At 55.2% G+C, this 27,712-nt stretch overlaps 9 protein-coding genes across 9 annotated transcripts; 5 read left to right on the top strand and 4 right to left on the bottom strand.

The window, feature by feature from the left end:
• Positions 1-719: 719 nt before the first annotated feature.
• C8A04DRAFT_28784 (uncharacterized protein) lies at positions 720-1,106 on the top strand (the record flags this gene model as incomplete). The annotated part of the gene is made up of 1 exon (XM_062780776.1): positions 720-1,106. The coding sequence occupies one exon, from the start codon at positions 720-722 to the stop codon at positions 1,104-1,106; it is 387 nt and encodes a 128-aa protein (XP_062636960.1).
• Positions 1,107-3,456: 2,350 nt separating this feature from the next.
• C8A04DRAFT_28783 (uncharacterized protein) lies at positions 3,457-4,083 on the bottom strand (the record flags this gene model as incomplete). Its single annotated transcript, XM_062780775.1, has 1 exon — positions 3,457-4,083. One exon carries the CDS (start codon positions 4,081-4,083, stop codon positions 3,457-3,459), a length of 627 nt encoding a protein of 208 aa, XP_062636959.1.
• Positions 4,084-4,466: 383 nt separating this feature from the next.
• On the top strand, positions 4,467-5,159 carry C8A04DRAFT_12237 (uncharacterized protein; the record flags this gene model as incomplete). Its single annotated transcript, XM_062777267.1, has 1 exon — positions 4,467-5,159. The coding sequence occupies one exon, from the start codon at positions 4,467-4,469 to the stop codon at positions 5,157-5,159; it is 693 nt and encodes a 230-aa protein (XP_062636958.1).
• A 1,763-nt stretch (positions 5,160-6,922) lies between these two features.
• C8A04DRAFT_12218 (uncharacterized protein) lies at positions 6,923-7,828 on the top strand (the record flags this gene model as incomplete). Its single annotated transcript, XM_062777257.1, has 1 exon — positions 6,923-7,828. One exon carries the CDS (start codon positions 6,923-6,925, stop codon positions 7,826-7,828), a length of 906 nt encoding a protein of 301 aa, XP_062636957.1.
• Positions 7,829-9,836: 2,008 nt separating this feature from the next.
• On the bottom strand, positions 9,837-11,003 carry C8A04DRAFT_37376 (uncharacterized protein; the record flags this gene model as incomplete). The annotated part of the gene is made up of 1 exon (XM_062783851.1): positions 9,837-11,003. One exon carries the CDS (start codon positions 11,001-11,003, stop codon positions 9,837-9,839), a length of 1,167 nt encoding a protein of 388 aa, XP_062636956.1.
• Positions 11,004-17,861: 6,858 nt separating this feature from the next.
• C8A04DRAFT_12262 (F-box only protein 15) lies at positions 17,862-20,039 on the bottom strand (the record flags this gene model as incomplete). The annotated part of the gene is made up of 2 exons (XM_062777278.1): positions 17,862-18,011; positions 18,132-20,039. 2 exons carry the CDS (start codon positions 20,037-20,039, stop codon positions 17,862-17,864), a joined length of 2,058 nt encoding a protein of 685 aa, XP_062636955.1.
• Positions 20,040-21,225: 1,186 nt separating this feature from the next.
• C8A04DRAFT_28778 (uncharacterized protein) lies at positions 21,226-22,605 on the top strand (the record flags this gene model as incomplete). The annotated part of the gene is made up of 2 exons (XM_062780774.1): positions 21,226-21,587; positions 21,744-22,605. The coding sequence occupies 2 exons, from the start codon at positions 21,226-21,228 to the stop codon at positions 22,603-22,605; spliced, it is 1,224 nt and encodes a 407-aa protein (XP_062636954.1).
• A 206-nt stretch (positions 22,606-22,811) lies between these two features.
• Positions 22,812-24,482, bottom strand: C8A04DRAFT_37373 (uncharacterized protein; the record flags this gene model as incomplete). The annotated part of the gene is made up of 7 exons (XM_062783850.1): positions 22,812-23,115; positions 23,207-23,303; positions 23,395-23,604; positions 23,659-23,766; positions 23,823-24,019; positions 24,079-24,233; positions 24,288-24,482. 7 exons carry the CDS (start codon positions 24,480-24,482, stop codon positions 22,812-22,814), a joined length of 1,266 nt encoding a protein of 421 aa, XP_062636953.1.
• A 2,032-nt stretch (positions 24,483-26,514) lies between these two features.
• C8A04DRAFT_12231 (glycoside hydrolase) lies at positions 26,515-27,461 on the top strand (the record flags this gene model as incomplete). The annotated part of the gene is made up of 3 exons (XM_062777264.1): positions 26,515-26,637; positions 26,674-26,817; positions 26,913-27,461. 3 exons carry the CDS (start codon positions 26,515-26,517, stop codon positions 27,459-27,461), a joined length of 816 nt encoding a protein of 271 aa, XP_062636952.1.
• Between the last annotated feature and the right edge of the window lie 251 nt (positions 27,462-27,712).

Genomic DNA, 27,712 nt, shown 5'->3' with positions numbered 1-27,712 from the left:
AATTGATGACTCAGCACCCCCGGCCCACCTTCGCCCGAAGTTTTGCCCGCCCTAAACCCGTTCGCTTTCCCGGATCGGGGCCGCCTCCGTAACGACGGCCAAACGGCGCCGGCGATGGAGGCTAGGTCATACAAGGGGGGTTTGTTGTTGGCAGGACTAGCCCATATCGAGGTACCTGTCTCTCTTCTCGCGATGATCTCGAGCCGTAAGGTGCCTGTTGGTCTGAGGGCGGAGGGGGAATCATTTGTGTATTTAAAGAGATTCCTTTCGGCCGTCCTCAAGCACCCAAACGCTCTATGCTTCCACACAGCGCGTCTAACACTGCATTCCCAAATCCCAGGCACTACATCATCTTAGCTCCTCTCTTTGCTCTTTAGGATCCCGATCTAGGTTCCTCCCCACTCTAGAGAAGATTATGGACGCGAATAAATTCCTGGACCTCCGTATTCACTCCCCGGCTTGCGTGCGAAACACGCAACATTGCAGCAACAACGCTCTTGTCGGGTTGGACAAGCTGAAGTACGGCAGCTCTTGCCAGCGGTCGGATAGTATTGGCCGCAGAATGGCACACCTCGAGAACGGCGAGTGTTTTCTTTGAGCTCTTTCCGACGCTGCGACCAGCTGCACTATATCTCTCTTGTTGTCCGCTCTCCCTTCGCTATTCCGAATCTCGCCAACCTCCCTCAATCATATATATCCTTCATTCTTCATTCTTCATCATGAGCTCCCACGTCGTGTCTGGGAGTACACCCCTCCCGCCCGCCATCCTGCGACAAATCGCCACCGCCGGCACTCTCGACGAGATCTCGAACATGCTCGATGCCGTGCGATCTCACATCTTCTGGCACGGCAAGCGCGACGAGGTCACCGGCAGGCTTCGAGCATCCATGCTGTTCTGCGTCTATCAAACCACAAGACACGGCCCCCAGAGCGGATTCCGCCTTTGTCTTGTCCATCGGGGCTTCTGTATTGAGTCCCAGGCGAAGATTGAGGGGGACCCGGAGGATGATATTGATCGGCTAGAAGCGTTTATTCCAGAGGGACACATGGAAGTGGTTGTTCTAGGTGCTGCCGATGGCCAAGCTGCTGATGAGGACTCGGACTGAGGAGAAGGGAGAGAGGAGAAGGGAGAGAGGAGAAGGGCAAAACACTCCTATAGGGCTGCTTTTTGTGCCAGTCTTTGTCAGTTTACGCGCGTTGAAATTCAGATGTCCCAAGCACCACCCCCACTGGAGTGAAATGGATAGAACACACCGGTTTGACTGATGTATTCTCGAGCAAACTCACCCAGGAACGCAATGGAAACAGGAGCCAGGCCGGGACAACAACCCTAATTTACCAAAAGCAAACCCATCCACTTCTCAGCTCATCTTCCTCCCTTTTTCAGGAGTCAAGTCTGCGGTAATTACCACACACAGTCCAGTCATCTCTCCATGTTGATGCTGTCGCTGTACTCTCAACATTTCTCGTTTTCGAGCGCGAACGCCTCCGGAAGTACTAACGGTCTGGACGGCAAAACGGGTCCCGTGCTCTGTTCGGCGCGCGCTCCAGTCGAGACTCAATGTCACACCGCTGAAGCTGAAGCTCTGATGGCGCGGCGAGCCTCCTCTCGGCCACCCCAAGAGCGGAATCACAGGCGCTGTTAGAGTCATCAACCAATTTCGCAAAGCCGTGCCTGAGCGCAAGCCACCCTGAGCCCCAGTGTCGTTCGCACGCGCAGGGGTCGTCGTGAACGGAGCGGACGACAAGGAAGGTAGCGGGAGCTAAGTGGAAGTCCGCCGGCCGGCCAGGCGCGGGCCGGTCTACGGCCAACCGGCCAGCCTGCGACTCTGCGGATGCTGCTCGCACTGCCCACAGCTGCTCGTCGGGCTTTCCCGAGTTGCCGTGTTCTTTGGCTCCGTCCTATTGGTCTTGTTGACGAATGGGAAGGCTGATTAGCAGTTCAGAGTCACGTTCTCGGGCGCCCCACATTAGCGACAGCTTCTTGTCTTCGTTGTTGTTCAAAGGGGGCGATTTTCTGTCCTCAGAGCGACCAGTTATAGACGCTTTTGAACAGACAGAGAAGGTTTATAGGCAAACCACCGCCTTCAGCGTGCTTCAACTGACTTGTAAATGCCACAAGGCAGGTGGGTGCAAGTCAAGCTTGTAAGTTCCATTTTTTCGTTTGTTCGTTGTCTTTTTTTTTTACAGCTTCAACTGTCCCTTTAGTTACCCCTTTGCGTTTTGCATTCCATCGATATCTCGATAACTAACCACGATGCCTATACTGCACTATATTATTCATCCTGATGCTCTCTCACGTCCAACAGCCGATTCTTGATCCACGGTTCTAAATTTCCACCTAGCTTCTGCACTCTCTGAGAACAACTCGTCGGTACTCTACCGATCCAACACTTGGTCTCATTCGGATGAGCTTGCTTTCTTCGATAACGTTGGTACAGACGAGTAAACCCTCGGGCTGGAATCAAGGTAGGGGGGATATTGTCCTCGCAGCTCTGGGCAATGTAAAACGGGCGGATCAACTTGGGGCACCAAAACGGAGGCTTTGGGCCGACGGGGGTAGGGTGAATGCCGATTGCTTAGGGGGAAACAACTCCGCGAGGGAATGTTGTAGTCCGATGGCCATCGGGATGTAGACAGTATGAGGCTCTGCGTAGTAAGGGAGCCGGGCAACCGGGGAACGTGAATTATATGGGCGTCGGTGGTTTTTCTGATTAAATCACACATAGTTACCTTAAAATATATGACTGGAGCAGATGACGGGCAATTTCTCTGGTTGAAATATGAATTTGTGTTGTTAAACCGCCGTACTAATTCATGCCTAACCACATCCAAGTCTGAATTGCCTCGACTCTCGTGCCCTACTTGGTATCTAATTAATGACCCAGATGGGCGGCGAGTAATGTTTGAAGATGGAGAGAAGGGCCTCTGTCAGTCATGCCGATCTGCATAGGGCCAAAGACCTCGATCTTGTCAAGACGGTCGACTGCAAAGTAAAGAGACCACTCATGATCGTGGGTTAGGATGAGGGGCAGCGTAGGCAGCTGCGAGCCTGGTTTGCCGACACCGAGAGTTTCCATCCGCCTATGCCAAGCCGCTGTCCATATGCCTAGCTGTGGTCGTCCTTCCTCGAGACTTGCCCCAGCGACTTTGGTCTCTATAGTCACGGCTATGGGAGAGCGCATCAAGGGAGGATAGTCGGTTTGGTTGACACAGAGGTGAGCCGAAACAGGTCCCTCCCGAGGACTTCTTTTGCTTGGCTAGCTCGATAAGCTTATTCTGGATGGCGATGTCGAGCTCTGACCCCGAGCCGAGATTGGGCGCGAGTACGAAGTCGACCATCTTGCCCTCGGCCACCTCACCCGTAATGAGGTACGGAAGAAAGCAGGGCAGAATCCTAGCCGAAGTTGCGTTCTCGCAGATGACAGACGTATATCGTCTTGACAATGCAAGCTCTCATAGCGGTTCGTGAACCTTTGTATTCCACGCCGCCTCGGCGCGATGGAGAGCTAAGCACTCCCTGGCGCGGTCTTTGATGCTACGGACCTTGTAAAACTCGGCGTGAGCGATGCGTGCTTCAAACGTGGCGCCCTCTTTGATGTCGGCAAGCAGCCTGACAGGAAGGTAGTCAAAAAAGCGTTCCTCCTCTTGTCCCATCCCGTCTTGATCGTATACTTCCTCAGGTTTCCGATAGACCGAGTCCGGGGGTGGATGACCCGTGTACAGAGCTTCGATCTCTGTGCGAATCTCGGCGGGATAGATGCCCGTCTGGTATTTGGTAGTAGCAAAGATGTCGTAATAAAGCTGCCGTACGTCTCCAGGGAGTTGTCTCAAGCCGGCATTGCCGTCAAGCGAATCGAATAGGACGGGTTTGTCGAGGTGCTGTAACCCGGTAGCATTCTTAACAGGGCCCACGGCATGGCGGAAACCTTTGGAGCTTCTGTCTTGGCGGTCGGATGCGGTGGATGCAACGAAGGAGTGGCTCACACTGGACGGCGGGGGGAAAGCGGTCCGCATTGAGAGGGTGGTGGCTGGGGGATCGACCTGATCGGGATGCCGCATCGGGATCAGGGTCGGGTCCATGGTTGTGCAGTCTGCTATCGTCAATCTTTCGCTTCCTAGGGCCGGGAGACACGCCCCCGGTCCGCGAAGTCGACGACGGAGGAGGCAAGGAGGGGAGGAGGGGGAGCGCTAGATGCCTAGAGTGCTTTATTATTAGGGAGAAAAGAAGAGCGCCGGCCTAGCGAAGGCTGCTGCGAAGCCAGCGCTACGTCTAGACTTTCTCTACACCGCAGACCTCCTCAGCCAGCCCCTGACCCCAGAGCCGCCGACCACCTCAGTTATACGGACGACAGCCCTAAAGAGACTGACGAGGCAGCTGCCCGCGCTGGCTATCTGCGACACCTTACGTGTCTATAACAAACAAACAGCCGCCGTGCGCCCTGCAAACCATGATTGGGTCCGATATGCGCCTGGTAGGTGCCGAACCGCCTCGACCCAACGATGAGGCAATCGTTTTAGCGCTCCGTGAAGAATTCCGCCTCTGCGAGACCGATACGCAGCGATACGACCTGTGTGTACAGAAACGAGATGAGCTGCTCGATCAACAAACCAGATTGCAGACCTTGGCCGCTGCCTGCGAGCGCGTCATGTCGAGCGAGTGCCCCGAGTATGGAAGGCGGAAGAAGGCCAAGAGCCAAGACTCGGCCACAGACGGATCTGCTCTGAAGGAGGTGGTGCGTTGCTGGGGCCGAGACGTTGTCCAGCACTACCAGTGGTCCTCCAAGGGAGAGAAATATTGCAACCAACTGCGTGCCACGGCACGAAGAGTCCCAGTTTGGGAAGAAGCTGTCGTTGGTCTGAACTGGTCGATGCTCCAACGGTCTAGAGATATCCGTCGGCGGCCGGTAAAGGCTTTGGTCAACCCGATAGAGCAGGCTGATCTGGACAGCCTCAGGAGTTGGTCCCGTGAAGATCCATTTCCCTGCAAAAGGCTGGCTGCCAAAGACTTGCCGGATACTTTCGGATTCGATAAATATGGTCTCATGGTGTACAAGGAGTTTGCTGTCGGCCTGGCTGGGCCCGACGGTACCGGTACTACGGAGGCACCAGCGGTACCGGAAACCAACGGCGCTGATATTACAGAGCCACCGGAGTAGCAAAATACTACGGCGCTAAACATGCTCGTATTCGCGGCATCACAGTCCAGTCCCTGCGTTCATCGCAAGGGGGCATGTCACGCCCCAGTCGGCACACGTCCAGACCGACAGGATCGGGTCAAGTCTTAAACGGTGTGAGAAGAGGTCGGATTACAGGGTTGCCTAGCTAGTTTATGTCTCTTATGCCTTTCGACCTCTATCTACAACAGGCGTTCGTGTTTCAACATCCTTACACTTGTAATCGCCTCCCTTTCCCTAAGCTCCTTGATTACCATCTTTAATTTTGCCACCTCCTTCTCCCAAAGACTGATTCCTCTCTTCCAGGTATCGAATCTCTTCCTGCATCTCTTTTTTTTTTCTCATTGTTTCGGGCAAGTTGTCTCTCGATGACTCCGGTTCTCATAGCTTTGCCAATAGCTTCCATGATAACCTCGGTTTCAACGTTTGCAGGCAATTCCGGCCAAAATGTCTCTATCCTTGACTCCATCTGAAGCCGCGGCACCTTCGCCAAGCCCGAAAATGTAGATACCCCGAGACTTAGCAGTCGAGGTCCAGGACAACAGTAAAAGTTTGGTAAGCATCCTTCGGTTGGGGTCGGATGCCGAAAGCTCAACCAGAACCTTGAACAGGACGCCCAGGGTAGCTGCTTTGCCGTCCGTGCCCAGTGTTGGCAACAGGCAGACAGGGCAAGTATATAAACTACATTGTGGATGATAAGCGACTGTATTGGTGTTTTAACAAAGATGGGCGAAAGGTAACGCAAGATTGATGAAGCGAAGGTGGGTTCAAAATGAATGTTAGTCGAGACTCGAGAGCGAGTATTGGTGGAAGTTGTGTTGAACGTGTTAGAATGAAGCGGAACTGCCTTGATGTATTTCCCATGAAACTTTTCGTGCCCATAAAAATTTCACGGAAATGAATAATCTATTATATCGTTCACAGGGAGCCCTAAGTTATTAACAATATGCCTGTCCGGCGTCCACGACTCCACATGACATAGACAAGAGTCTATCGCTGATATAGCAGCCCCAAAACACTGATCCGAAGCTTGGAATTTACTCGTACTTCTTGATCCTTAGATGCTCGCCAACGACACCAAAGTATCTGAATTTGAAGCGCGCAGGAAAAAATGCAAAAGAAACAAAAACATACAACACCAGGGATTCCCCAGTCGTCACCGACCTGAGTACTAGTCTGGCGATCAGTAGGTTGACTAAGGGAGAGCGGACGGGATCCCGTATTTTCTACTGTCTATGGTCGTATGTGATAGTCCAGTGCCAGTATTCGGCCTTGTATGTGCCATGATCCCACACGAGGTGAATCTCGGCGGTTCGAGGTGGGCTCAGCCTTTCGGTTCTCTGATTGGCTGACCGCGTGTAAGTGGTGACCAGACACTTGGACATGCCGTCATCGAATCTGCTATTTACCATGGGTATGGGGTATTCGTTTCGTCATTATCAGTAATGATGATACCCATACTCGTTCCTGGTGAGGGTTTTACACGGTTTAAAAGGAATTCTATGCCTGGCGTTTTTACAACCTTCTCAATTCTTATGTCTCGAATGTTAACATCAATAGACATGTCCCTTAGTCTCACCAGACATCTAAGCACACACTACCTCACGCGAATAAGCATTAGAGCATTTACAGTAGCATCACGGTTACCAGGCCCTGAATTTCTCAACAACAAAGCCGCTTCCCCAGCCCCGAATCAATTCTTCAAATACACTCACCAAATAACCACCCACCGCAATTACGCCAAAATGTCAAAGAGTGCCGCAGCCGCGTCCCACGCGGACTTCCACCGCAACTCCCTCTTCAATCTCAAGGGCCGGGTGGCCCTCGTGACCGGGGGCGGGTCTGGAATCGGGCTGATGATTACCCAAGCACTGGCCGCAAACGGCGCAAAAGTCTACGTTGTGGGCCGGACCAAGGAGAAGCTTGACACCGTAGTCAACACCTACAACAAGGACATCGAGGGCGAGATCATCGCTTTACCGGGCGACGTGACCAAAAAGGAAGACGTCACCCGCCTCGTCAAAGAAGTCGAGTCCCGCGAGCCCTGCCTCTGCATCCTCGTCAACAACGCCGGCATCGCGGGCGAAACGGTCCAGACGGAATCCGACTCCAGCTCCGCCACCGAGCTTCGAAAGAACCTCTTCGACACCGCCAAGGCTAACACCCAAGACTGGCTCGACACCTACAACACCGACGTCGTATCCATCTACTTCGCCACTGCCGCGTTTCTCCCCCTCCTCCAACGCTCATCGGAACGCCACCCGGGCTGGTCGGGTACCGTCGTCAACATCACCAGCATCAGCGGCCTCGTTAAATCCGCCCAGCACCATTTCGCCTACAACGCCGCGAAGGGGGCCGCCAACCACCTCACGCGCATGCTCGCGTCCGAAGTTGCCGGCGCGGGCCTCAAGATTCGCATCAACGCGCTGGCGCCTGGGGTTTTCCCTAGCGAGATGACGGCCGGTGGGGAGAGTGATGAGTTCCAGAAGAGTCATCTGGACAAGGAGAAGTTTGTCGGGAAAGTTCCTGCCGCCCGCCCCGGGCGGGATATTGATATGGCGCAGGGGGTGTTGGGGTTGGTGTGCAACCAGTATGTGAACGGGCAGGTTGCGGTTGTGGATGGGGGGTATACCCTTGCTGCTGGGTTGTAAGTGTAAGAAGGGGGGGTGGGAGTCACTGGGGTAAAAAGGTTCGGATGGCCCGGACCGAACGGAGAGATTCAGGTGAATGTTAACTGGGCGGAACAACCTTCTTGCCGTGGGCGATCGAAGAGGCTGCGCTGGTTGCGCTGCTGCCTGGTGACTGACCCCTCGTCAATCGGTGAAGTCGTTGCGACTGGGTCCGTTTCCTCGCAGCTCGGTGACGACGACAGCAACGAGTCATCTTCGGTCTGTTCGGACAGTGCGCTGTTTTCCTCGGATCGGAATTGGCCACCAAGCCAGGCCACGTCAGCTAGGTGTGGCGGAGAGGCAACAACATCTGAGGGAATTGAGAGGGTCAATAGCGGAGGAGGAGTGGGTGATGTACATTACAATGAGGTATGTAAGAAATGAGTGATCGAAGACCGAATAACGGGCCGTTCATAAACAGTTAATTGAATGCCAGATATAACTCGTGTGCTCCGTTCGCATTTTTTGGAAATGCTGGTCGATTGGAATGAAAAGATTCTCCTACCGTCTCACATCAGCGATGTTGACGAATTTCAGTGTCTTGATTCTTACCTCATTTTGACGGTCCGGAACTAAATTCGAAAAAGAGAATTCCAAACATCGTGCATACCCTTGAGTCGAACTTTGAATTGAAAGTTCAAGAGCTGGTGTACACCTGTAAACAATGAAAAAGCGCAAAAAGGTGGAGCAAAAGTCAACCTTCCGCTGCAGAATCCGCTTCGGTATTGGTAGCAACTATGACATCACCCCATGCGCCAAACGTTCCTTCCCCCACAGGGCTGAACGCCGAACCATCCTTGCCCTTGTTCCCTGTCCCTGAACCCTTGCCTGCAAGGTTGCAACTCGACTCGACTTGCAGAAAAAAAAAATAACCCTTACCCTCGCTCCCGCCCAGCCGGGAAGCCGGATCGGCCGAAACTTGACGCGTTTACCGTTTCTCGCGGATCCAGGGAAATCATGCGGGTGACTCCGATCAGTGCATTGGCTCCGTTTCCCAAGGATGGTAATACCTTGGCTTGGTTGGAAGGCATCTCGCCTTCTCGAAGCTGGGACTTCGAACTGATCTCGTTCGAAAAGTCACAGGCATAGGATTTTAGGACCACCATTGCATTGAGGAGAAAATCGAGAAAGGTTTGATATCAACCGCCGGTCGAAACTGCCTCCCACCATGTATGGGGGGCGCAGGAGTCGTCCGCCGGCCAGTTTTCTTTGTCTTTGTTCCTATGAACGCAGCGAGAAAGCTAACTACGCGGCATATTGCAGAACCTGGTATGTCCGTTTCCTGTCCATCGTAGAAGAAAACATAGGAGAGGAGATAGGATGCCTTAGACCGGCGGTGGGCTGCTAGCGCAAAAACAGTGCAAGAGGGGGGAATGTGCTGAAAAAAAATAAAACAGGGGCGCAGAAAGGGGGGGTATAAATCATGATACCAATCTCTCCGTCCATGACTTCCGCCAGTGCCTAGATCTCCTGATCTCCGGGCACTTCCCTAGAACCTCCCTAGAACCATAAAGAAAAAAGCTCAACGCCATCAAATGCAAGACAAGTGACCACCCATTCCCGTCTGTGTCCTGTCCAGACTGACCCAAGCCCAATCTGTGAACCCGAATGGTGCCGGAAAGCCGGCTACCAACTATACCGCCCCCAACCGAACCGCCCAAACCCTGGTAATGCAAGACTGGGAAAATGTACTGGGGAAGAATGAAAAACTGAAATGTAAAATGTGAACTGAGACTGAATTCGCCAATCCCTGTTGGCGTTTGGGGGTATCATATGATCGTGCTGTGAGATGCTGATGCCGTGCCGTGCCATGCCGTGATGTGATGCAGTGACAAAAACATGAGGAAGGAAAAGGGAAAGCCCCAAGAGATAGGGTCACCGGTAAAAAGTCCCGCTAGCAACTGCATGTACTGAGGGTAAAGCATGGAAGTGAATGCGTGAAATCCATCCGAAGAAAAACATCGCGAAGCCGTAGGAACCATTGCCGAGTTCAAGCTTTGCGGCCCAGATACTTCCCCATCCAATCGATATGCAGCCAGCCGACGCGCTCGTAGGCTTGCCACAGCTTCGATGCCTTGTTGACGTCGATCTTGCACGCCTGTTGTGCGTCTGTCTTGCGGAACTCCTTGCCGATCCGCGCGCACTCGAGGCGTCGCAGGAAGATGCGCCGCTTGCTGGTGAGGTATGTGGCGCAGTCGAGCCGTAGGTTGCTGGCCAGGATCAGTTCATCCGGATGGAGCAGATTCCGATTCGGGTCGTTGCTCAAGTCCAGCGCATTCCCCTTCCAGTCCACCTTAAGACTGTTCGCCTTCGCCGGAAGTGTATTGACGGGCGGGCAGAGGTCTTCAAGGGATGCAAAGTCCTTGTCTTCGCGGTTGGGTGCGACGGTTCGCACACGCGGTTCCGGCGTACCGACCCGGATGGCCTCGCGGGCTGGTGCAGGTGTGGCTCGAATGGGCCGCGGGTTTTGGGGTTTCGCCTTGGGCGGTCTGGCCTTTTGAATACGGGAAGCCGGCACCGACTTGGGCGCTTGCGGACCAAGAACCACAGGCCGCGCGGCTGGGAGAATGGGAGGTAGTCGAGTCGTCTGCGCCGGGAAAGCCGTGTGCTTGCGGTCGGCGCGGAGGAGTTCGCGCTCCCGGCGTAGCCACTTCGCCGGGTTCTCCCGGCACTGGGTGACACATGTGGATTGGAAGCGAAGAGCTAGAACGTAATGTTCCCTGCTCGGCGGTGTCGTGTCCCGGAAGAGGCCGACCGGCCGCGACGCGATATGCTCGTCCACCAGTCGCTCTGTGTCCGCCCGGAAATTGTCCACCGACGCCTGGGTGGGCGAAAAGAGGGGACCGGTCGGCGCGCCCGTCGAAGCTTCGCTAGCGGGATAGAGGATCGGGTCTTTGCCGCCGAGGTTCAGAGTAGGCGCCGGACTGATCGCGTTCGTGGCTTGCGAAAATGGCGAGACCGGCGGAGAAAGTGGTTGATGTGGAACGCGCTGCTCGGGGCCCGAAATGGGCTTCCCGCTCGCCGAACCCCCCGACTTGAACATATCGAGAGGAGTGGGCTCGGGAGGCGACATGAGGTTGCTGATATCGCAGGGTTTCGGATGCTTTGACGCCATGGAGGAGCGCCTGTCTTGCGGCAGGGCAAATGCGTCCTGCATCACTTTTGTTGGGGTGGGGGGGAAGAAGTAGGCAGGCGGGGAAGAGGAAGAGGGAGCCAGGGGTGGTCTTGTGGCTGTCTGGTTCCCGCTCTGCGAAACGGGCAGTGGCATGGGAAATGAATGTGGCTTGTCAGCCATAACACCTCGTTATGGCTGCGGTGTGAGAAAAGGCGGTGGCGAGGATCTGCGCTGTCATCAAGGGATGGCACGTAGAATGCGAACTCGCAGGAAGGTAGGTACAATGACCTGGGTGCAATGGGCAAGTTGTGCCTGGAGTCTTTGTTGTTGGCGGTTGGTGGTACGACCAGAGCACTTTGACTCCAAACTGCCTTGGTTCTTGTGCGGCCGAGAAGGCGTGCCAGAGATGGTGCGTGGCCCGGAGACGTCTCAGGTGGCCGATCGACGGATCTTTGTAGGAGAATGGGGAGAGTTGGGGCGGGAAGAGGGAAGAGACGACGTCCTTCTCAATTGCTGAATAATAGACAATGGGAGGTCTGTTTGCCGCTATTCATTTATCCAATCTTAGTCGACAATGAGAGTATTGGTTGGTGGGCAGGACAATAGTGGCCACGGCTTGCAATTGCTGGTCAATCCGACTCAATCGAACCTGGTGGAACGGCCCGGAGGGTGGCGAAAGGGGGTTGTGTCGGTCGAAGGCTCGGCGCCGGCCTGGCAGTGGAGATGACAGTGACGGCCGGGTAGGTGTCGTGGGTGTTGGGCAAGCACAATTCGGTTTTGTGCGCAACACAACCCGGTGGAAGGGACGAAAGAAGATGAAGGGCGTTCAAAAGAAGAGGGGGAGCCGCCATGTAAGTACCTCTTCAGCAGCATGGTCATCTCCAGGGCCATCCATCCATCCATCTCATTCTTCACACCCCCCAGAGCCCCCGTCACTTGACGGCCCCGGCTGGGCATCGGCAGGGCTGTGAGCCCAAGGCTCTAGGAACGGGATATGGGGCGTGATTGCGACAGCAAGTCACAATGCGGCGCACAACGCGTCTATTGCTGCTCAGCAAGACCACCCAGTGCGGGAAGGCGGGCACGAATCTGGGGTTGAGGTGAAGTGGAGAGGCGTGGCGCTGGCAGGGGTCTTGGCCTCTCGAGGCACACCGCAAGGAGTCACTCAACTCGCATGACACACACGCCCCTCCTTTCCGTTCACGGCTATCCAATCAGACAGAGGCCTCCACGTTCAGCCAATGATCATCCGTTTGAGGATCTCAGCTCCGTTAGGCAAAAATAGGTCGTCGGGTTGGAACGAGGTACTTCTGCCCAAAATGAGGTACCTCGCAGAATGTCGACGACTTATTCAGATCGGACGAGCGATGGGGATCAGGGCTGCCAACTCAAATCAACCGTGTTTCCCGAGGATTCGCCTCACTCCCAAAGCTCTTGCGCGGTCTCTGAATGCTTTGTCGCTCTAGGCAATGCCTAGACCACCACATCTAGGGGCGAATTGCCTGATGACTGTGGGAAGAAAGAAACACCGGCGTGTTGAAACGCCAGGTGTCGACTGTTTGCGAGTATTGCAAGCATGAGTGTTGCAAGCAGCGGGAACAGAGCCGCGGGATGTCTGACCTGGCATCTGCAAGAGACGGACGTTTCATCACCTGGCGCTTCCGGCGGACGGGACCCGCGCATATCCCCAGGTCAACTCGTTCAACTAGCTGTTCTGTAACCGTTATCTCAGGTCGTGCGTGGTTGTTGGGCAAGCGAGCGAAGCTGACGGACCAACGATGTTCGCCAGAGTGAATTGGCAGCAGCTTTGAATGCTGCTTTGGTTCCAACACCGCAAACAAAGCCTGCATTGACCCAGGCTTGCCGCGGGCGTGCCCCAGGAAAGGGCATCTTGAGAGCCCTTGAGTGCATAGGGTTCTAAGGCATCCGTACCTGAAGTGTTGAGGGATCCTGAGGAGGTAGATGAAGCCGGCAGGAGTGGGGCTTTGTCCATGGCCATCGATGATCTCACGATCTTAGATGCGAGAAACCCGTGGGGTGGAGGGGTAATGTGGCAGCACCGACAGGTATGGTATTTGTCAGTTTCTCCCAGTCTTCCTTCTCTTCTCACCCAAGATGATACCCCGCGCGGAGTGTTGTCAGCGAGTTGGCGAGAAGGGATGCGCGAGAGACTGGGATACGCTTGCAGTCGGCCTCCGCCATGGTGCCAGGCCGGCTGAGTTGAGATAAAGTGTTTTTGTTAAATGCTCGGGGGCTCACCGCTCCTGTGGAAGCAAGGGAAATCCCACACCATGAGCATCTCATCAGCTCGCTCGAGGAGGGGTTAATCGGGTGAGAGGAGGGGCAGAGAGGGGAAAGAGGGGACAGACAAATTCTCTGCGCTCTAGGAGGTGGAGCTCCGGCACCGGTTGAGCAATTCTTACACAATCTTGAAAGACTTCAAGTCAATTGAAGACCGATTGGGCTGCCATTTGGGCATCGAACTCGTTTCAAGGTGGGCGGGGGGTTGTGGAGCGAAATGCTGTCTTGTTCTGCTGCGCTCCTTGTTGACGGGAGGTCTGGGCTGTCGTTAACGGGGAGGCCAACCTAACCTTCTCGGCAAGCCAGCCCGTGCTGGTGAGTTGCAGCCTGCGGTGCCTGTCTTCGCCTGTCAATTCATGCTTCGTGGGCGGAGGAGAAGCAATGAAACGTGAATTGGCCAATCACGCCATGCTCACAAAAAAAGAGGAAAGCGGTCCGTTTCGCGCAGGCGTGGAGCGGCCGGACGGGATCTGACAGTCAGAAGTATGGGTGTGTGACTCATAGTTGGCAGGCAGTGGTGAAGAACATGAAAGAGCTTTTGCTTGAGCAAGCCCGAAACAATCCCTTGTCGTCTGTGATTTGGCCGGTTTATGCTATCGATAACAAGCTGGTCGGGGACCCACATGTATGTACCCTTGGCATTTCCCAGGTACCTACCTTCCTCACAGTCAAGAACAGTGTACAACACCGCCGGCCGGGACGGATGGAGTGAAGATGGGACCCAATGCCCCTCGGTTTCCATGGACTTCTCAGGCCACTGTGAATTAGGTGCTCGTAGAGAGAGCCTAGAATCAAGGACTTGATTGAGAGCAAGAGAAGCCAACCGCACCTTCCTTCCATAATATTGATCCACTTCGCCAGTGGCCTCAGCAAATCTAAGCAATCAATGCCGCTCCTTTTTGGAAGTGGCTCATCTTGAAGCAGCGCCCCGAAACGGTCACCAATTTGCATTGCAGGCCTGGTGAGTCAATTCTTTTGTGTCCTCAATTGATAAATTCCGAGAGACTGGATTCCTGCCGAGCTAGCATCATTGATTCCTCGATTTTCTGGTTTGCCAATTGTTTTCCCAATCGGACTTTAAAGGACTTAACCGCAGAAAACTCCTTAGGCGTTCCGGGGCAACCGGACAGCTTTTTGAAGTTGACAAATGCAGAGACACGCCAGCTCTCTCGGTAAGAAACCCACCGTTTTCTGTAACTGAATGAGGCGACCCATTAGCAACTGGCATGGGGGCCACAAAGGAACTCCATCCATCCCAACTTTAGTCCCATGAATCCCATGACCCCAGGTTTCTGGCACACCCCACGGGCCATTGAGAATTCGGGTTAAGAACCTCCGCTTCGAAACGATCTATCCACCATCGCACCCCAATTGCTGTGACAAAACTCTCAGTGCACATGCCATGGCGATCCATCCGTCTCAGCCCACCGTTAGTTACATCCGCTCAGGCTTATCTTATCACCCCGCTCTCAAGTGCAGAAGGCGCAGATGGCGGTCCGACTTTGCCCCTCCATCTCTGCCGCAACCTCGGAAAGCTCTCCTTCCCTTTCGGGGCAACAGCAGTGCTGCTCCCTGTGGGGGGTTGGAATCTCTCTGTCTTGAAGAAAAAAATGTCGATGGTGGCATTTAAAGCCCTTAATTTCATCGATTTCGTCGTCTTTCTGGTTGTTATGAACCCGCGATGTCGTGTTCCCTCTTTGAGAAGCTGACTTGCGGTTGGCTCCCCTGAAAGCCCTGACCAACAGAAGGCCATTTTTATTGGTCAATTGGGAAGCAATTTGAGATGCAACTCGTTTCCAATGGGCAACTGCATTCCTGGCGAGTCTGGTCTTTCCAGCTTGCCGCACGATGGTCGGCGACCAATTCGACGACTCCCCGGCATCTTGATTGGCGCCAGATCAGCGTTTCGCTGCGTTGTTCACGTTGGCCCCCACCTCAAACAACCCAGAATCCATCACAGATTCCACCAGTTTTCCGCACAAGAAAAAGGAACAAATTTACTCTCCACGGCTTCGGGCAACAGATGGCGCCATATTTTACCGAAGAGGCACCCCGACCTCACGACATTGAAAACAACCAACCTACCTACAACTAACGCGTTAATGCGAATGTCCAGCGAACCAATTTGCCAGCTAACACTCAGGGCGGAAGAAACTGGAATTCCAGGGTCTGATCGACGACAAGGGCCCTATCGAGAGCTTAATTCTGGCACTGGCAGGGGCGGTTGGGGGCAGGCCCTTTGAGCCAACCGCGTTGTGTTTGCGCCGCCTGCCTTGTCGCATGCACTGTAAATCCGGAAGCGAGACGTCGCCTTCGCGCCCGACCATTCGGAGAGCAAACAGCAGTCCGGGTACCTGGCAGGTGGGCCAATCGACGCCTCAAGTTCTCTGGGAAACACGACAACATCAATGCCATGCGCGGTGTGCCTTGTCTTCGCGAGCAGAGAACAACAGACGCGCGTCCGAGCGAAGCGAAGTGCTGGGAAAGGCCACTTTCCATTGCCTCACTCAACCCACAGCGTTTTGTAAATTGGCTGTCGGAGAGAGAGACCGAGAGGAGAGGAAGAGGGAAGTTGCATTTCGTCTCTTTTCGTCTTCACTCCAGCACCCCGCGCTCAAACCCCCGCTCGGGTTCTCACAAAACGGACTGGACGATGTTGGTGGGAGGTGTGCATCTATCACGCACTCGGCCGCCCCCTCCATCTCGCGAATATGCCAAGCGCCCAATTGATCACATTTACCTCTTCGCGGGGTGATGCAACTGACAAGGCTGGGGGAGCTGGGAAGTGAAGAAGAGGAAAAGATGGGAGTGGGAGCTGCCGCCCGGCTACGCACCACACCATTGTCGCACACCATCTGCATCCCACACTTCCCGAAAATGGAATCAGGTGACGAATCGTGGGTGCCAATTGATCACACCCCTCCTACCCCCCTCCTCCTCTTTTCGATGTCTCAGTGCCCCTTCTGAGACATCCGCGCAGACCTCCACAGGACTCACGCGCCCGCGCATCTGCCGTCCGGTCCGGCGTGTAGGTAACCCATGACCGTCCTTGGTCCCAGCCTAGATTAGTTTCTTGTTGGGTTGAACCTTGATTTGGGAAAGGCGGGAACCCGCTATCTAATGGTATCATATGTCTCAGCGGAGAGCGACGACGACCGTCAACCGTCCATCGAGATATCCATCCACCCATTACGGTCAATTAAACCCGGTTTCTTCCTCGCTAAAGTCTTGATTATCGATCACAAGCACTCGGTCCTCGCGTAATCTGGAGCAGCGGACCGTAATGGTGGTGTGCAGGTCGGGAAGGGAAAAGAGCAGGAAACGCTGGAGAAAGGGTGAAGCGGGTTTCAAACTTGCGCCGGCTGTTTGTTGGTTGGTTCACACCAGCGGGCACAAGGACCAGCGGCCGATTGAAAGGGTACACAAGACGCCTTCTGCAGTTGCGATTAGCCATGACGTCGTCCTCGGAAAGGGCTGAAACTGAGCAGCGGACCTTCTCTGCAGCTCGTAGGTCGAGGACGTTGTAAGGCTGAGTGAAGACTGATGATGGAAGAACCCCCTCTTCCTCACCCAATATTTGCTAAATTATGTTTACCGTTTTGTTTATTGCCTTCCTCATTTCTCCAATCTCCTGCTACCTCTGGCGTGGCGTGGGATTGCCACATGCCAGGCAACACTGCACTGTGTACAAGGGCTGGCTAGCGAAGGTGACAGGGCCAAGGACGGACAACCACAGGTCCACATCACAAAGTGAGGCCTGCGATGAGTCTTCTGGAGGGGGACAACACGGCGGTACTACCGTTGCTCAATGCGTCAGGAATGGCCATGTCCAAACCCAATTCTCGACTGCCATAGGCTCCTTTGTTGTAGGACCACTCGATGGCAGCCTTGACACGGAGGACGGGACGCTGCCTGGGAGGGGAAGAGGTGTTGATCTGTCACATTCATCAATGCCTCGGAGGCACCACTCATGAAGCAGCGACTGACTCATGACCGAGGAACCAAGGCTCGTGAGTTGAGGCCGTCTGCAATTGGCAAAGGCATCGGCCGAGAGCGTCCGCATGGGTGCAGGCTACCTTGATGATGGTGGGATTCACCGGCGTAGCCTAGGAAGCTCGTGCGATGCGCCTTGTGTTATGGCTCGGTGAGCATTCCGAGAGGAACAACACTCGGTGGGGTTTAGAACCTTGGAATCTTCGGTGGAAGTCGTTGTAGAAAAACGGACTCGCGTTTACCCCTACCCCCGCCCCCCGATTGTTGTTACGACGGGAAGGGGGTTCGAGTCGAGTCGAGAAGACGTGCAAGAGGCCGACAGTGCGCCCATCCGGCCAGGTCGTGAGACCTTCGCGTTGGCCAATGGCTTCGGTCCCCCAGACCAGCCCGTTGTGGCGGTTAGCTTCAATGCCGAAACCCAAACAAAAATCGGGCGACGAATCGCGGCCGACCTAGGCTGGCTGATTGGGCCAAGCAGGAGAAGAGAGGAGTTGTCTTCATTCACCCCCTGCCCTGGGAAACCCAATCAATGTCAACAATTCCCAATTACCAGCGCCGCCGGCAATGCCAGCGACTAGTGAACCAGCGGCCCAGAGAGCCAACCATTCATGTAAAGTCGTAGACCATGAGGCTTTCCCTTGCCCCTCTCCGTTCCTTCAACACAATCACCATCTCATCGTCAAATCCAACCCAATTCCGCCTCTCGTCCCAGTCGCGGGCCGGGTCGCCGAGGCCCAGGCCGAGGTCACCCCCTTCCTCCTCCGTCCTCCTCCTATTCTCACCCTCACCCCTGCCTTCGCCAACGCCTTCCCCATTACCTTCGCCTCGACCTTCACCAGCAGGGCTGTCCAACCCCGCCCCAGTCACAGCATCAACAGACCTCGAAGGTCTCGCCAGCCACTGCCTTGGCCTTATCTCCACACTCCGACTACTAGCACCCACGCCGCCGCCGCCCGCAGCAGCAGTCGCGGCGGACCGTCCTTCCAGTTCCCAAACACGCATCTCCTCGCCGCGCGAGCTGACACTGACAGCCTTGCCGCGGGCGGTGATCTCGGCGTCGCTGATACCTGAGGTGTGGCCCCAAAGGCGGATGCCCTCTGCGATGGTGAGGGAGGAGGCGGTGGAGGTGCACATGTGCAGGACGAGGGTGTTGTCGGGGAGGGTGGCGAGGAGGTAGGGGTGGGTGTAACAGAGGGTTGTTGGGCCTGGTTCAACGGCGGCCACGTTTGGGTCGATAGGGCTTGATGAGGTGGCAGTGGTTGAGGGGGTACTAGGCCACCCAGCACTGCCAGAGTAGTTATTATGCGGCTTTCGGTGAGGGGTTGCTGGCGGACTGAGAGGCGGACGGGAAGGCCCGATTGTTTCGACCGGTGTGGTGTAGGCGATCCGGGTGGAGGTGATTTCGGGAGTGGATTGAATGCCTGTTGCTGGCTGGTGGATGTGCAGGTCCTGGAGTCCTATGGACCAGCCTCGTCGGGTCGAAAATGTGTAGGCCACGGACGCGACGGTGGTTCTCCGGGTCCTGCGAAGGGATAGCGCCAGCGGAGGCCTCGAGGTGTACGAATCGAGGGATGTCAGGAGGTAGGGAGAGTCCAACTTCGAAGTCTCCTCACCCGGTAGTTTCGGCGGTTGATCCGCTGTGTCCTTTCCAGTCGACGTCGGCACGTCAAAGGTGTACAAGGAGACCAGAACCGCCTTTGTTGCCGTCAGGAGGTAAGGGTAGGAAAAGGCCATGGCCACCAAGTCCCCGTTGCTCGACTTCTCATGTCGGTACCGGCAATCCATCTGCCGCTTCTTGGTCAATAGCCTCCACACACCAAAGCTGCCATCATCAAACCCAAGGGCTATGTCAAGCACCCCTCGCTCGAACTCGGCCTCGTCCACAGCGATGCAACTCGGTTCCGCATCACTGCCTACCTCCCCTATCTCAATCCCAACAATCAAACTCCGCGTCTTCAGATCCCAAGCCCGGAGCCCCTCGGTTTTGTCAGCCGTCACGGCAATACCCTCGACCACTTTGACCAGCATCTTCCTCCGCGGCCCACCATCATCCGCCCCGTGGCCAAGTTTCAGTTCTTCCACTGCGCATTTCCCCCTCGCCCAGTTATGTCGGATCTTGTACTGACGCTTCCAGTTCACCGGCTGAAACTCCTTTTCCTCCTCTTCTTTCCGACGCCCGACCGGGCTCTCGAGCTGATGCTCCTGTTTCGTTAACCCCAATCCATTCCGTATCCTACCCGCGCTGCTTTGCCCAATGTCCTCGTCCTGCCTCACTACACCACCCCGTCTCCCATCTGCCCATAGCCGCCTCCTGCCAGAGTAATGTAGCTTATGCCCGTTCCCACTCCCATTGTTACTCCCACTTCCACCCCCAGCAGTCCCATCCCGAAACCCAGGAATGCGCATCGCGCGCGGCAAGACAAACCGGCCATAGTACAGCGCCTTCCACAACTGTGAGTCAGCCGCAAGATCGTAGAAGCGATGCGATACCGGTGCGACGGCGAGGAGGTGGGGCAGGGAGAGGAAGGAGAGGATGCGCAGGAGGAGTTCGTCGGAGAGGGGGGTGAGGAGGTCCCGGCCTGATGGTGGGGGGATTGCCGGGGTCGAGGAGGAGGGTGATGAGGCGAGGGGTAGAGGGGTCTGGGGTTGTGGTGCTAGTCGGCGGCGTTTGGTGGGTGGTGCGGGGCTCGGTGGTGAGGGGATGTCGTCGAGGGCGCCGTGATGTCGAGGGTCCAGCTGGTCGGAGCTGTCGGACTCGGCTAGAGACCGCTTTGCGCCTGTCATGGTTATCGGTGCGCCGGGGGTTCGGTTGCTAGTACCAGCCGCGCGTGTCTGCCGATGAAGGGGGGTTGACCGCCACAAAGGGGATGGCTTGCGCCGTCGGTTTCGCAACGCCGAACGTGGTGATTTCGTGCGAGTCGTCTTTCAAGGTTGTCGCGGTTGTTGTGGGATGGAATGGAACTTGGCGATAGCACTGCCGCGATTTTGTGGAGACTGGAGAACAGCTTCAGACCAGGGGCCAGGGTTGTCGGTATTGAAGACGGTGAGAAGGGACTTCCCGGGCCTAGCTTGCCTGGGCAAACCACAGCAAATTACACGTGAAGACGCACAAAGCAGCTCTTCATTGAAGCAATGAAGGATTTAGTACGTTTCAAACTGCATCCATCGAAGTAACTACCTATGGGTAGTGTAGATCTGTTTATCATCAAGTGACCTTGATTCTAGGTGCTTGAGGTTGCAAGTGCAGGATCTCGCATAACGTTACAAGAAGCATCCGAAAGCACGCACGCACGCATAGCACTTTGAGGTTATTACCGCCGGCTCCACCTCGGCTTGTTTAAGTATGGGGCGACCGTTGCACCAGGCGCAAATGAACCAACCACATCTTCGAGCCCACCACGCAGGATTTCAAGAGAGCTGCCAATTCCAGCGTTAGAACCGGAAAAGGTCTCGTCCAGGCCCGTTCCTGGCGCAAAAGCGCGGCGAAGCGACAGACAGTGGCATCGAACGACACCGAGAGAACCAGAAACACAAATACCACAACGAACGACGATTGGACAAACCCCGTAACAAAACGATTCCGTACTAGTAGCCGAGCATCGGCGCTTGTGTGTCCAATGACAGAGTTGATCGTGGGTTTGGTCCTGGCAATGGGCAGTTCTTGGTAACGTTAGCCGCAAGGGGAGGAAGGGGTGAGGGGGGAGAACATAATGAGACCCGATTGGGAAAATGGGCTGAAAAAGTCACTGGGCGTCAGCCAGCGCGCCCGCCGCTCCTTCGCCGCAAGCGAGAACGAACCCGTCAAATTCAACCTAACTTTTCCTCTCTTCTCCTTTCCTCTCCCGTGCGACGCGGTTCCCTTGGAAAGCTTTAGGTTCTTTCTCCCTTTCGACCACATCCGACCACACGACAGACCGCGCGGTCAGTAGCTACCAGCACTTTGCGATCCATCACCCGCCCGCCGACGAAAATGGGGTTTACCGGCTTGCCAGGGACCGCGCTCGGCCCGCTGACAACAACATGGACGATGCCGGACAGCTGCACCGTCCATGTGCTCAATTGCCCAACATGCGATGGCGGATTCCGCGGCCAGCAATGCGTCTCGACGGACGGAAGGGGGGCGCCACAGGACCACACCACCTGCTGGCCGCCCACGACAAGTCTCGCCGGGACGCCGCGCTACCCGTTCGTCGGATGGGGCTTCTACTCCCCCGGGCTCGCTTGCCCGGCAGGCTACACGACCGCTTGCACGGCGCAGTACGGTGGGAGGTCGGGTTGGGATATTGAGTTTACATTGATACCCGGAGAGACTGCGATCGGGTGCTGTCCTGAGTATGTTTGAGTTCTGTACTGTGTGCATACCCGTGGCTGTGACAAAGCGTGAAGCGTAAAAAATGAGGTGGAAATGAAAAAAAAAAAAAAAACAAGAAACCGGGATCCTTTCTTCTCGAAATACAAATGGACCAACTAACCCACCGTTGTCGGTAGGGGCTTCGAATGCGCGAACAGGAACGGCAACACCTGCATCGCCAGCAGAACGTCGCTCACGGTGACCACCGCGCTCTGCGCTGGAACAAACCTGGTCAGCGTATCCCCAGTCACAGTCCCGTTGCTCGTCGACGTCACAGCGACCACAACAGATTCCAGCGACGGCGCGCTCGCCACGGGAACAACGGTGTACGTGGGGGAGGTGTCTCTCCTAGCGCCCATGTACCAGCTCAACTTCCAAGCATCCGACCTAGAAAGTGCGTCTTCGGCATCAGCAGCTTCATCGCGTTCCAGCGCGGGCTTGACGAGGGAGACGGGCGTAACAGGGGCGTCGCAGTCGTCCGAAGGGACGTCGTCTGCGGGTGGCGGTAATAGTGGTAGTGGGCAAAGTCACTCGGGGACAGACACGGGTGTGCCGTCCACCTCTTCGGACGGGCTTTCTACAGGGGCGATTGCCGGTATCGCTGTTGGAGCGGCATTGGGTGGTATCCTCTTGGGTGTGATGGCGCTCTTGATGATCCTGCGGAAAAGGAAAAAGGCTAAGGCGGCGCTGGGTCCGGCCGAGCTGGACGTGACGGGGGCCGGAGCTGGAGCTGGGGCTGGGGCTGGTATCCCTCTGACGGGAGGGGACTACAAATACTTGGCCACCCCGACATCCGGCACAACGCCCTCTCCGTATCCGCCGCCCAATGCTCGAGAATTAGATTCGGCAGCTTCGGCCGTCGAGGTACCGGGAGGGTATGCATACCCACCGAGATGGGCGGCGGAAATGCCGACGGGGCAGGAAATCCACGAGTTTCCGGGGCAGTATGGGGGGACGGAGCTTCACGGGCATGAATATCAGTCCACGCGGTACAGCTGAGAGGATATCGGGGGATGTAATGGAACTTGATGATTTTTTCTTCTTTGGCTTCATGACTTGTGTGCATAATTAACCCAGTGGTGACCACGCCTAATAAAATACCCATCATGGCTTACTGACTCATAAAACCGAACCGAAACCTGTGGCTATCCACCCAACCAACTCTCCACACTGGAATTAACCACCCCGAAATCTTCCATATCCACCTACTCATATAACACCCCCGGAAACGCCCCCTCCGCCTCCAACGTCGCAAAATACACCCTCGTCTCCGCAAGAATCACCATCCTCCCCCGGCCCGCAAACTGGAAATTCGCCGACGTGCCACCCACATAAATCTTGCCCAACAACTTTCCCGCCGGGTTGTACACGTGCACGCCGTCGCCACAGCCGAGGTAGACGTTTCCTCTTGTATCGACGTGGATGCCGTCGGGGATGCCGGGGGAGATGTAGGCGAAGGTGGTGCGGTCGTGGAGAATGCCGGTTTGGGGGTCGACGGTGTAGCGGTAGCTGGGAGACGAGGTTTGTATGGTCAGTAGCAGGGTCTACTACGGTGGGACGGTAATGAGAGAATAACGGGAGGGATGTTGGCTTGACTTACACGGTGGAAGGAAAGGTAAAGTTGCTTCCGAAAAAGGCTTGGGCTGCGCCTGTGTCGGTGACGTAGACGTGGCCGCCGTCGGGGGAGAAGCAGATTCCTAGGCGGCAACACAATGAGGTTAGGGTTATCATTTACCGTCTTTCATGAGCAGTTATCCCGTATTATAATTATATCCCCAGGCTACGTACCGTTTGGCATGTTGAACCCGTCTGCAGCCACCCTCACGGCCCCGGTGTCCGGGTCAAACCGCCACACCTGTTTAGGTAACCCCGGAGCTGGCCGAAAGTCCTGGTTGTATCCGTACGTGGGATCGGTAAAGTAGATCTCGCCGCTGCGCGGGTTGATGGACACGTCGTTGAGGGAGTTGAACTGGCGGCCAAAGAAGTTGTCCAGAATTACTGCAGGTATTCCCGTCAGACGTAGTTTTGTTGATGTTATGAGGAGGTCCTTACCGGTGGTGTTGTATGGAGGTTCTGGGCTCACGAGATACATCGCCGAGGCAATGTTTTCACCCTTACCCTCTCCTAAAAACAAGAGTTGGCCCTTGTAGTTTGTTCCGCCTATTCTCGGTCAGTTCAGGGACAAAACTATCAGCCAGGAACCACACCGGGCTCACCATTAGGATTTACGACGTCAGGCATCTCATTCACCTCCACCACCTTTACCGAGCCCGTGGCATTACTCTTGCTCGACATCTCGGGCGTGATGTCGCCCAGCGAGATCTTGTGAATCACGGCAGACTTGGCCAGGCCAGTTCCTGCGGCGGGCGCTCCGGCGTTTTGGGCAAAGAACATCTCATCCTTGGCAGGATACCTTGAACAATAATCAACACTTCGCTGGGATGAATCATGACACAATGAAGAGACACTTACCAGACAGGAGCTTCATGGAATATCGGGTCCGAGTCGGTATGGTTGAGCAAGGTTAACGTTGGATTGGGCCCGATGATTTCCAGGAATTGCTCATCATAGATGTGAAAAGGCTGGGCCAGAAGTGACTCTAAGGTTGTTCCTGGCGGGATGAAAGGCTAACGCCATATTAGTTCAGGTGTATTCAATGGGAGAAGCTGAATCACACATACCGTAAACCCGTTGGCTTCGGACGCAGGCGGGACGTCATGAAGAACATTGAAGCTTCGTTGATCAATGATTTGGGCCTGGGCCGGGATCAGGGGGTCATGTTCCAAAGCGGTGACGCTTGACAAGAAGCCAGGGGCGCTCATAGACGCCAACTGGCCGGCCACCAGCCCGACAATGGGTATTCGAATAAGAGGCATTCCGGCCTAAATATTTAACGCTGGTGATGGCTACCAGCTTCAAAAACGGTGGTAATTATTTTGGTTGGGTAATAGGGTGAAGAACTGATTCTGCCCACTTTGGCCTTGGGTTGACTGGGAGACGAGAAGAGGTCCCGAGCACGACAGCTGTCGTATGTCAGTGTCGAACGTTGATTGGACTGTTCGTCCCGACTGCATGCTAATCAAATAACGACAACGAAACAGATGCGTAAAATGGGACTCTAAATTAGCCCGAGGGCGCAGGAGTTGAAGACCGACCATGAGAGACGGAAATAATTATTCTCTGTGGTTGAGAGTGTACTTACGGGGATGAGATCTAGAAGTGTTGAGCGAGAGGGATGACTACAAAACGCCAATACTTGAAATAATCAGTACACCGGGACACGATGTTCCTTGAAAGATGTTTGATTCATGACGGGATTTTGAATGGACTCAATTTGTGGATCTTTCCGGCCATTGACGCCTTCCAAGTGTTCACCGCTTGTTTCTTAACGTACGTCCGTCATTGGGTCAGTGCAATCAATTATTGATTTGACCTCCATGACGATGTCAAAATCCCACCACCAAACCCGGGTTCAAATTTGTGTATTGTTTATTGCAGCGTCAAGTGAACGCGATTGAATATTACTCTCATTATTCATATTTTCCTTTTTGCGCCGTATCTTCGTTTTCATCACCCAACGTTTTGCACCCGTTTCAATATTGACAAGACACAACATCCTCAGTTACACCACGCATCTACCCCCACGGACAGTACCGACGAACATAGATTGAGAGCTCATACCTTTGGTCTGTCACCGCAGATAAGTGGCCATGGGTAATTACTTTGAGGACAACCAGGATCTTGAATTCCAGGACTCTAACAACACTTTGGTTCAGAATTTGTCTTGCAATGTTTTAAAGCGCCCCTAAATATAGATAACCCCGTCTCCTAGAATCCTCAAGCCAGGAAACTTCCTGAAGAAATGTTGATCGAATGCACCCAAACTCGCGTCCCCTTCTCGTTCTGGTGATGGACACCCAGCATGAGTCTCCATCCAGCTTCGAAACCGGGAAAATCATCTTGGTGACGATCTTCGCCCGAAACAGTCCAATTCTTCCTTCCACCGATCCGAGAGACCTTTTCAAGATCGATGCGAAGACAACCTCGCTCTCTTTTTTCCCGAGATGTTTTGCCCGACTCAAACCCGAAACATCTCACTCATTTCTTGGTCAAGCTCCCTCCGCAGAACCCAGTTCTTCACTCACAAGTCAAATGACAACACGGCTCGGCAACAACGCAACAAGCTGTAAAGTCTCCATATAACCGGAACAAGAACATTTCTCAACGCCCTAGTGACCCCCGTCTCCGCTGTCAGATCCGCCGATCCCAACCGGAAACTCCGTCCGTTCAAGCCGGATAAATTGACGGCCTTCTCCATCGAATATATTAACCCTTCCCAGCGATCCCAGACCGCCCCAGCCAATGCGCACGTCCCGTTCTGCCTCGCCCCATGCCTGGGTTGCCTGGTGGGCAGCAGACTCTCGAGAAGTTGATGAACCCGCCTTGCCGGCCCCGCGTTATGGGAGAGACGCGCAGAAAACCTGGGGTACAGTGCTTTTATACGAGTCCGGGGCGGGTAAGGATTGACGGTAGACGAGGGAATGACTGAATAAGGGAGTGTTGCAATTGATCTTCAGTCATGCGGGAGAAGGACCGAGAGGGATTTGGAAAGGGGGGGGATGGGGGAGAGAAACACAGTTCTCATGGACGGACGTTGAGATTTCCCTTGTTGGATCGGGAAGCATGGTCTTGGAGCCGGTGCCGGGTAACCGCGTGGGATGCGCTGCTTGGTTCTTACGTGGCTTGCAGTTGGTGAAAAAGCTTGGTATCGACCGGGGGTCGGTCGTCTGGTATATATAGATATAGCTTCGCCCGGCCTTGGGGGGAACGTGAGCTGGTCCGCCTCCCTTTCCCCCCTGACAAACCGATCTTAAGCTAGTGAACTCTAAGCTTCAAACAGCCGCCACCATGAAGTCAACATTCGCCGCTGCTGTGGCCGCTCTGGCCGCGGGTAAGGTCGCTGCCCATGCTACCTTCCAGCAACTCTGGGTGGACGGCGTCGACAAGATAAGTCTTTCTCTTCCTCATCGAGTATTGGATCCCAAAAACTAACATGCTTAGCACCAGGGCACCTGTGTCCGTTTGCCGGGAAGCAACTCGCCGGTGACTGATGTTACTGGCAACGACTTTGCCTGCAACTCCGGTACCAGCCCGGCCGCCGAAGTTTGCGCTGTGAAGGCGGGTGGCACTGTGACCATCGAGATGCACCAGGTGAGTGATTAGCACCCCCAGACGGTACATGCTTGTATGGACTTACTCGATCACCCGCTAACACCCCCCCCCCCCCCCCCCCCCCCCCCCCCCAGCAACCCGGTGACCGCAGCTGCAGCAACGAGGCCATCGGCGGCGCCCACTACGGCCCCGTGCAGGTGTACCTGACCAAGGTCGACGACGCGAAGTCGGCGGACGGCTCCAGCGGCTGGTTCAAGATCTTCTCCAACGCCTGGTCGAAGAAGGAGGGCGGCAGCGTGGGCGACGACGACAACTGGGGCACGCGCGACCTCAGCACCTGCTGCGGCAAGATGGACGTGCCGATCCCGACGGACATCGAGTCGGGCGACTACCTGCTGCGTGCTGAGGCCCTGGCCCTGCACACGGCTTCCAGCGCCGGCGGTGCTCAGTTCTACATGAGCTGCTACCAGATCACTGTCGACGGCGGCTCGGGCTCCGCTTCGCCGGAGCTTGTTAACTTCCCGGGCGCGTACGCCTCCTCCGACCCGGGCATCACCATCGACATCCATTCGGCCATGTCCGACTATGTCGCTCCGGGCCCCGCCGTCTACGCTGGCGGTACCACTGAGACCCCCGGCGGTGCTTGCAGCGGCTGCGAGGAGACCTGCTCGCCTGCCTCCTAAGTGCTGCGATGTGACTGAACTTGGGATGAACTGAAATTTGGGAGCGCATCTCTTTAGTTGACTGAGCGTCCTAGATTCCGAGCGGTGTGGAGCTGGGTCGAAGTGAGTAGCGAGTGTGTGGAAAGTCGGGCTCTTGGTGGCTGTGAAGGAAAGATATCTGTCTGCATAGCGTCCGCCAGCTAGTTTACTCAAATCGTTAAAACCAAACCTACTGTTTCCAGTCGCATGTGGTACAAAAATGTCACCATGAT

This window comes from Dichotomopilus funicola (genome assembly GCF_033296635.1).
Source record: "Dichotomopilus funicola strain CBS 141.50 unplaced genomic scaffold C8A04scaffold_32, whole genome shotgun sequence".
NCBI classification, from domain to species: domain Eukaryota; kingdom Fungi; phylum Ascomycota; class Sordariomycetes; order Sordariales; family Chaetomiaceae; genus Dichotomopilus; species Dichotomopilus funicola.
The sequence above is the reverse complement of the archived record's forward strand: the minus strand, read 5'-3'. Positions and strand labels throughout refer to the sequence as shown.